This window comes from Argentina silus (genome assembly GCF_951799395.1).
Source record: "Argentina silus genome assembly, chromosome: 13".
Lineage (NCBI taxonomy): Eukaryota > Metazoa > Chordata > Actinopteri > Argentiniformes > Argentinidae > Argentina > Argentina silus.
The window spans coordinates 19,960,720-19,970,852 of NC_139667.1; the positions used below are offsets into that span (position 1 = coordinate 19,960,720).

At 40.5% G+C, this 10,133-nt stretch overlaps 1 protein-coding gene across 1 annotated transcript in view; it reads right to left on the minus strand.

The window, feature by feature from the left end:
* babam2 (BRISC and BRCA1 A complex member 2) overlaps positions 1-9,896 on the minus strand; it is a 63,865-nt gene extending 53,969 nt beyond the window's left edge. The window contains exons 1-4 of the mRNA XM_083683849.1: positions 9,826-9,896; positions 8,785-8,940; positions 7,466-7,542; positions 4,533-4,627 (exon numbers count right to left, since the gene is read on the minus strand). Coding sequence (XP_083539975.1) covers positions 4,533-4,627; positions 7,466-7,542; positions 8,785-8,921 — 309 coding nt within the window. The 5' untranslated portion in view covers positions 8,922-8,940; positions 9,826-9,896. The remainder of the gene's footprint in view (positions 1-4,532; positions 4,628-7,465; positions 7,543-8,784; positions 8,941-9,825) is intronic.
* Between the last annotated feature and the right edge of the window lie 237 nt (positions 9,897-10,133).

Genomic DNA, 10,133 nt, shown 5'->3' on the forward strand with positions numbered 1-10,133 from the left:
TGGAAGCATGTCAAGTGATCATTTAAAATTAGTAATACCTTCTAGGAAGCAAAGTAAGGCCACCACTAGTAGTCCATTAGCTTACTGAAAGTTGGTTATTGGATGTTAAAAATCAAGTCGGTCAATTAAAGAGAACAATTAAAGCTGAACATTTAACCGGTCATCAGGCAAAAACAGAGCTGTTAGCATTATAAATCCATGAAGAAACAGCAATGAGGAACCGAACTCTGGAACCGGTTTCCTGAGTAAGATACCTTTATTACTTTTTTCTTTAAGATCCTCTTTTTTTGGGGGGTTTGCTCGACCAGTCCTACACATTTAGTCATTCCTCCCGTGCACTTTCCTCAATTCAAATGTTCTTTGATCTTTCTCAGTTTCCCATGGCCACAATAACATCATAATAAAGCCTATTCCAAACTCCCACCACTGTCTCAGCACGCTCACCGCAATTAACCACTCTTTTTTCAGCAGGCACATAACCGCCAATAAAAAACACAAAGATGAAGTCATTAGGTTTTGCCACGACAAATATGTCAGCCTACTAAAGTGATGATTAAAGTAAACAGGGCGATTGTAAGTCACATTGGTTTCATTTCCAGGTCATATATGAGACAGTGACTCTATCTTTCCTTAAATAAACCTATTAGTCCGAAAGACTCTTTCCCTCATGTGGCATAGAGTCTCCTTTAATGGATATATGGAGCCGGCTGCTGAGGTTGAAGGGATTATAACCTATTAAGAATGCATTCTTAATGAGTCTTAAGGTTAGGATCTGGCAGGGGGGGGGGGGGGGGGGGGTGGCCTTGGTGGGCGATAACCATGAGCTGGGTGGTGTTGAATATGTTTGTGCACTGCACTTTCGGGAAAGAGCTATATTCCCTCGTTAACAAACAACTACTCACCCACGCAAGTTACAGAAAACAGGCATCCACTACAATACCTAGAAACATCAAACCACATATGGGCACAGGACAGAATGTACTGTCGGCTTACTTCAGTGACATCTCACAATCAACAAGATACCAGCTGAGACCTCTACTCATATGGACAAAATAAGTATTGTCAGCTCTAAATTATATTATCTATTTCTAGGTCTTTCAGTTTCAAAGAATATGCATGAAATCATCTGTTGAAAACTGGTGATGATGTGTTGCTGTGGCCATGCATGTGGCTTTTCTTTTTCCTTAAAACGTAACTTCTATTTTTGCCTATGAGACTTTTTCATTACATGTTGGTGGTTTCTGCGCTGAAAGGGCTTATTTTGCAGTAGGGTTTGAGGTTTCTTTTTTAAGTAAAGCATTAACAACATCTGACCTAATGAACTTTGTAGTAATGCTAATGGTATCATGCATATTGTACTTAATCATAAGAAAATATTCTCAGACAGTCCTGTTCTTGCGCATGGTTTCACGGCATGCTTAGTGCCTTCAAAACATAACTGTATTAGCTGGAACTTTCAATTAGCCAAATCTACCTCTCAGCTTCACCCTATGAACATACAGTGATGTCAACAGCATAAAGGTTTTGGAATGTCCTCTAAAATGATTGTGGCAATATCATGTCATCAAAATTAAACAAATAAACCCTTTGGCATAATGAAGGAATGAGAGTGGCCATAAAATTACAGGTGATATGTTGATCTGAGGACAGACCTGTGGTGTGCTTCAGCCTCAATGGAGACAGTGGAGACAAACCTACAAGAGGCCCTTTAAGAAGAAGGAAAAAACACAAAATGGAGGACGCTAATAATACTCTCAGCAGGCTGTGAACAAGAGGAACAATTTGCTGAGACCTCAGGAATTCTACAAGGCACTGAGAAGAGCTAGTGTTTACCACCTTGGGTGAAAAAAATAACTCCAACAAAATTGTTGCTTCTGTTCAAGCGCAATAGCAGTGCACTCAATGCACTTCACTGACGTGTATTTGGCAAAAGATATGTGTTGGACGTTGTATCTGAATGTCCAAGTTATGGACATGTTTGTAACCAAACCTACCCAGTTAATAAGCTGTGCGCTTGCAATAAGCAAACCATATATGAACCTAATCTCCATCTCACATCAAAAGATACATGCCGGCCTTAGGCAGTGAGCTAAGTACCATTATAACACACAGTTATAATGGTACTGTATGCATCAGAGTGCACCACCCACTGAACAGTAGACTAATAAGTATCATTATCTAACATGCCATTAGCACATTTCTGTCAAGTTCAAATGAGCCTCTGTAGACCCTTGAAGGGATGCAAAAAGACCAGGTTTAACCTTTGTCCTTTGAGAGAACAGACGAGCGCAAATGAGCCAGGCTGTTTTCCACATGTATGTTAAAAGGTAGGCTAGTTTATGCAACTGCTGCAAATTCTTCTTCCTATAAAAAAAAAAAAAATGAAGCCTTCTCAGTCCCCGGTTTCATTGTTTACCTTTGGCTCTTTCCAAACTTCATCCCTGTCATTTCCAGTTTGTGACCTGAATTATCACGATTACTGGAGAAAGGGAGGTCTGCCTACAAGTCAATGGTGGGAAATGGCAAATGTACCAAAACATTGATAAAAAGTAAGAGAGGGGGAGTAAGGGACTTACTGAACATGTAGAGAGAGTGAGGGGGTAACGAGGAGGAGAGAGGGAAAACATCCAGAGGAGACAAAAAGTAGGGATTATGAAAGCATGGGCAGAAGGACAGAGTAAGAGAGAGTAGGAGAGAGAATAAATACAGAGGCTGCCAAGCGCTGGCGCAATGAAGGTACTTCCCCTTATGTGCGCAGCTGGATTTACGAGACGATGAGCAATATTCCCCTCCCATTTCCCAGACTCTGACAGAGGCAGGGGAATTTAGCTTCTCTCTGTTAAATCGTCTCAAAAATAGCCATGTGGACAACTTTAAGACACTGTAGTAATAGCAACAATAACAAGCGTGTTTTGCCAAGCCTCCAAGCGTCTTGTCTTCTGTCCGTCATTTTCAGACTCTTCCAGCTGGGACTTTTCCACAGAGACCAAACATTATTGCAGTGAACATTAACCAGTGAACATCCAAACCTCTGTGCCCACCCATGCCCAATTCCTGAGAGCCATAAGACAGGCTGTTTCCTGTCTAATGTTCCTAAACATACCCACTTGTATGGTATGCAGCGTTCTCCCCAGGATTTTTGAACAGCGTGGCGCTGGAATGCATTATCAAAACCCGACTTGTGCTTACTCATGTCAAAATGCGCAAAAAATTAAGCTAAAACGCTAAATTCAGTGAGGGACATTATAACCCTTTCACTTTCGCTAGTTACTATATCATTACTAAAAATATAGTTTAATTTGCCTTGAAATGTGTACATAGTGGGGCCGCCAAGTTCACAGCGTGGTGCAGCGCTACTCTTACAGTCTTTGGGGAGAACCTTGGGTCCCTGAACTTTAGCAAACAAAACAGAAAAACTAATGACTGTGATGTATAGTCGATTCATTTACTTTAGACAAGAAATGTCCTTATTGGATAAGTGCTAGCTGCAAAATGACTCAAATGTAATGTGCGGCCATAAACATGAGGGCTATACTGGTTGTCAGATTTTGTGAAATTTCTAGAGAAAACCAAGCGATTTCATGTGAGATATTTTATCTCAGATCATATTCCACTGAAGTCTATCAGTAACCTGAGCCACACACACACTTTCCGAAAAATCAACTACTGGCTCATTATCCAGCCTACGGTATCCTGCAGAAGGGAGGAGGACATACAGGAGAAGCACTTATGCAATTCATCGTCTTTTTCTAAGAACACTTGAGGTCATAGGCTCAAATATGGCTGCTGACTCATCATTACATGTCAATACCAGCAGTGGTACAATTTCAGCTAAAACAAGAGTATGGCTCAATGGTTCAGACCGTAAACCAGAGCACCGATAGCTTCTCTACACTCCCTGTTGACCACCACACAGCATCTGTCTAAGTGGCGACTTCAGTTGACATTGTGCGTTGTTTGCTCTAGGCTATCGGTGTTGAAATAGTCCACATTTCAGATCCTGTTTCTGCTGTTTGAACTTAGCCCCAATGACAGATATGATCAGATGTAGCCTATGAGAAGCCTGACATTCAAGACAACAAAGGAAAACTCTTTATACTAAGCATTCTTAGGATATCTTAGAAGTGGCAACAAGACGCCAAACATAAATCACACATGTCACACACAACACATTTGGCACAATTTATTTCCTGTACCGACAGTAGTAATAACATAACTATACGCAACGATAATGACTCTGTCAAACAATGCCTGAAAATAACGAGTGTCCAATGTCACATGAGGTTTGGAGTGAAAGGATTTGATAAACTGGAATAAAGCATTCATAAAGCAACAAAAGCACAGATGTATAAAGGTACAAACTAGTGAGAGAAAATCTTTTGGGTAATACTGATTGTTCATGTTCATTTTGTTGGCCTTCCCTTCATAGGAATTTGTTGCCCATATCTCTGTTAGTCCATTACACAGGGAGGGACAGAAGTTTGACTGGTGGTGAACTGTGGGAAATGAGTGAGGTAGAAAAGCACACTCACCGGGAGTTCTGAGGGCTCTGGCAGAAATTCAGGATCCTCCCCAAAAATGAAGTCTGGTGGTAGTTCTGGATCCTGTGCATTGAAGATGATATCCCCTGACAGAAAACACAGGAATGTCGATTGTAAAACATTGATCACAACATTGACGACTGTTGGTGCATCATTTACACAAAAAATAAGGTATTTTGACAAATGCCATTGACAAATGTAACCCAGTTTTCTTCCCAGGTCGTACCAATACTCAACTCAACATAACCTGTAATGACCTCAGTGGCCAATATTTGATTATTATTTGATGCTTCTGCAAGGACAGGTGGCTAAACTGTCACACAAGCCCCTACAGTTGTGAACTATATTTAAAGGACAGCCCTGAATAAAGAAAATATCTGCACACCTGATACTGTCACTGCTAGTGCAAACGGAATAGGGAAAACATACAAAATGTTAAGAAAAACTCCATGCAACACTGCTTGCTTGCAAAAGTACTGTGTTTAATGACCACTGATGTTTCAGTCAAGAGACCCTTTTAAGAGGGTAAAATGATAATCCTGGAAAACAACATCCAAAAATGTCTGCTTTCCACTTCTGAGAAAAATGCTTGGAGTATTTTCTGCCATCGGCCCTCACAGAAGCAACATTGAGCTTTTGATGCAATAGGAGCAGAATTGAACATACTTCTCCATAACCAACTCAATATAGGACTAGAGGGGTTCTACTAACACACGGGTGGTTCAGAATGTTCTGATGTTATACACAATTCTATTTTTATCAGTGTCCGGGTGTTTTTGTTCCGTTTTTCCCTTTCTTGTGCCAAGGACGGAGAAGAGACAAACACACACACACATGGCAGTATTTTTCCAGACTGGAGAGAGGTGTCAAATGGGAGGAGGTGGTTTGCCGTAAATCTGTCACATACTGTAATGTCTGGAAGCCAGTCAAAGACTTGTTGGTCCAATATCCTGGCACTCACCCTTAACCAGGGGGAGCTGTAGAGGGAGGTAGGGGTCTTGGTGGTGGATCCCCTTTACAAGTGTCGATGGAGATCAACACAACAGCCACAACCAAACATACTGTACGTACACACAAGCCTGGGCACGCACGCACATGTGCACACACCACACGCACACACACACACACACTTATGGGATCCTCACACTTATGAGATGAACTATGGTATAGTAACCTCCCTCTGAAATTATAAATGAACAGTTTCCACAGATGTTTGACTTAGATGTTATGAAACAGTATTAAGATCGTAGGAGCACAAACGCACAAGAAGGCCACAAATCATACTCAGCTGGTTGTGAACTGATGATATAGACACTGTTCAGTTTTTCCAAGAAAGGGAAGTACCCATATGGATTCTTACTATTTAGGCATATTCTGCTTTAGACGGTACATGCATGTGATGCATCTAAATGTAATGCAAATACTGCCATCTTTTGCTACGGGCACAGAATATCTAACAACCAAATCGAGTATAACAGACCCACATTGACTGATCGAATGACTGCACAAGTATGTCACACAATCATACAATCATATTATGCTTCAAATCTCATGCAAAACTCTCAATGAAATGGGATAAACAAACATCTGTTCAAATGACTTTTCAGAAAGTCATCTGCCACAAAACCAGAAATGCCAGACCATCTTGCATATCTGGCTCACTCCAGATATCTTTGATGTGAGTGATTAAGTAGGAGGGAGAAGCAGCAGAGGGAGAAGATGTTGAAACATAAAAATAAGGAAACGATTGCCGGTTTGCACCTAATGATACTCCTCTTCCCCGGTTCTCTAGTATTCATTTGACTCGACCATTGGAGGACGATTAAATTCTCAGGTGTCAGCCTACCTTGTGTTGGCAATTTTCTAATGAACCTATTCATTCATTCATGCAAGTGTGTGTGTGTGTGTGTGTGTGTGTGTGAGGGTGTGTGTGTGTATGTATGTGTGTTTGTATTTGTGGGTGGGTGGGTGGGTGTGTGTTTGTGTGTCAGTGTGTGTGTGTGTGTGTGTGTCCAAGAGTCTTATGACTCATGATCCTTCCAGGAACACCCAATTAAGATCATTCCTGCGAATGCCGCTTGAGATGCAATCATTTCAAAACATCTTGTGGTGTGTGTGGAGGCATTTTGGGAACCAACCTCATAAAGAAAGCCTCAAATGTGGGACTTCAATCTCAAGTGATATTGTTAGATGCTATTCCAGTAAAGTATGATAAACACCTGTTTTTTGTTCAGTAGCTAATTAGAACTCACTACATTCAAAATGTCCCATGCCTTAATGCTGTATTGAGCTAAATTAAAAGAGTTACTGCCCTACACAAATTACAAGACAATTTTTGGGGCTACAAATGGCTACAAAATCATGCACAGTTGGCAGATGACAGTTTTTAATAAAAAAATACTTAAGAACAAACAAACCAACAACATAACTGAATTGTCATGTTCTAAAGAGAGAAAGAAAACTCTGGATACCACAAACTCGATAATTGACATGTTGTTTGGTTTAATCCACAGCTAAATGCAATCAGAAACCAAACTATCAGAGAAAACAGTACAGACAGTATACCTCTCAAGGTTTGGACTGTTGTCAAGGTTTCCATCATGTAGAGCACTTTTAAGACCCCTTTCATGTTTTACCTACCACTTTTGCTCTAGTAACTTTCTGCACCTAATAAATCAGGATGTATCCTCTCTATCCCCACCTCTAACATTGAGCATAATGTGCTCAGCAACAGAAATCATTGTATTCCAGCACATTCTACTGTGCTGTGCTGCCTGGCTGCAATGTAGATGAAGTGGAACACAACCATTGGTTAATTTGTGCAGCTCAAATTTGCAGACAGTCTGGAACGCAGCCAATGCTTATAAAGGCGGAGTAAATACCAGGGAACGAGTGGACTAAAACAAAATCAGAGCTTTGCTTACATTTAAGAGTTTCCCCAGCATAAGGGATGTGCAGCTTGAAGCGGTCGCAACAGGGGCCTGGAGTTAGAGAGGTGCATCTAAGGAGACGGAGAAAAGGGGGTTTCAGTGAAAAGTAATCAGTCGGTATTAATCTCAGTACATATCAACTCAAGCGCGTACTGCATGCATGTAAATTAAATTGGTGATGAAAAAAGTAGCTATGTATCACATTCAGGTAGGATGTCACTACCATCTCAGCAAATTTCATAATTTTCTCTTGATCCTGACAAACTCCCCAGTCCCAGCCGGTGACAAACATACCCATAACTTGATGCAGCTACCACTATTCTTCACACAAGTGATGGTACGGAAACTGCATTGCATGTGCTGGATTTGCACCAAACTTAATGCTTTTTAGTAAAACCAAATAAACACATTTCCAGCGACTTTCTTTGCTGTATCACTTGAATTCATTGTTGCAAACATAATTATGGATATGAGATAGATTATTTTCCATTAAGGGATTCTTTTTGGCCACTTGGTTATAGAGCAATTTTGTAGAGTGACTGACATGATGTTGTCCCATCGACTGTACTTTTTAATCTCCACCATTCAACTCCCCAGGCCTCAGGGTCGCATTCCTGAGCAGTTTTGTTCCTCTCCATTTGCTCAGTTTGTAATGACAACCTGATCCACACAGTGTGTAATTGATTCCTATGCAAACCTTATAAAAACAAAGATATTAATTCCGAAATTACATTAACTATTATCCTTGCATTAAGATGGACTCAATTCAACTTATTGAGTGATTTTTTTGATGATATTTTTGCATTTTAGCTCATTTTAAAAGTGTCATGGCAAAGGGTCTGAATACTTATGTACATGAGGTATTTCTGTATTATATCTGTATCAATTTTAATAAATGTACTGAAATTTCTAAAAACGTGTTTTCGCTTTGTCATTCTGGGGTCTGAAAAAGTGAAGGGGTCTGAATACTTTCCGAAAGCATTGTATATGAAGGCTAGCAACATATGACCTACAGTATGAAGGTGAAGATAATATGGTTAAATAAGTTCAAATGAATATGCTGAGCAGTATTTCCACAATGTTTGGAAATGTCACTAATTTGCACTAATGTCAAGGCATTTCCAGTACAGGTACATCCCCAATATTGTTGTCACCTGTCCTGTGTTTATAGACGAAGGGCAGGTGGGTAGAACGAAAAAAAAAAGGATGGGAGGCCACTTAAGATGCACCCCTCTTGCAGAAAGAGGTCCACAGTGAACTAATTTCAAGATGAACCCCACAGATAGACCTTGTTGAACAACAACTCAACTCACCCAGTCTTGAGGTCAGTGATGCGGAGGCAGTTGGTTGAGTCAAGGCCTACTCGACCGTTCCGCACCACGTTGCACAGTAAGGGCCGCAGCTCAGGAGAGATGCGGTTCAGTGCAACCTCGGGCGACATGTTGTTCATCTTCCACTCTCTGGGTTTTCTGGGAACAGCCAAACAAAGGCAGCAATGATAAGTGTTAATTAGATCACCATTGAACCAGATTCAAGACGCATTAATCAATGTATTCTTTCCAGAGTGCCCTTATAACTGGAGTTGTTCTTTCTGAATTTGAATTGTCATTATTTCTGTTACAGCTACAGTGTGAGAGCTACCAAAATTAAACTAAACTTAGTTTGCATAGCACGTTTCATACACAGATGCAATGCAATGCACTTTACAGGAAGTAACCCTAACCCTAACCAGGAATAAAATAAAATAAAAACAAAGGGAGAAAATACAAACACAACACGATAAAAAAAACATCGGAGGATAATACAAGTATTACAGCCATGGAAGTTTAATCAGTAACACGCACACACACACACCTCTATTTCCAAATGTAGTCATTCAATAAGAATTAACATATAGTAGCCAGCAAGTAAATACTTATTGAGCTGCAATGGTAACGGTAGCCTATCATGCTTCTGCCAACTCATGAACTGTCAGTGTCAATCAGAAAACTACTTGTTCGTAGACCAATGACAATGTGTGTGCCTGTGGGCTATACTGTAGCTAGCGATAGAGGGTTGAAACAACCTGAGGAGCTACACAACAAATGTATGATCAGCTGGGCAGGTTATCATTTGAAAGGAAGTTAAAAGCGGATCCAATAACTTTGTTGTTGTTATGTTTTTTAGTCAACAACGTGGCTGCCTGTACTGTCAAAGCCAGGTACTGACAGCTGACAGCTAGGCTAGGTAGAATTCAAGCTAGCTAGTTTGATCGTTATTCATTCTGTACATTCTGCAATAAGCAATCTTGCCACGTTCGTTCATCGCTGACATTGTCAACTGATAGCTCAACTTGGGAAAACGGTCATTTCTACCTGATTGAACTGGAATCCCAAAAATTAATTGTTGCTTCTTTAGCTACAGCATTTTCCACTCAAACCTTCCGGGTACATTATGTTTGGGTCTTCGCTGATGGACCTCAACAAGCTTTTGCTGTTTCTACGGATGCCTGCCACTAAAATGCTTCATTTCGCTCTGTAATTAAATGATTTCCAATCACTTGTCAATTTGACATCCTGGATATGTTTAGTATGAATACATCATTTGAGTCGTGGTTATCTGTCTTTCCGTAAGTAACATTTTGTTCTAAATGAATACGGCGGTAAACAAGGTCAGATATTCT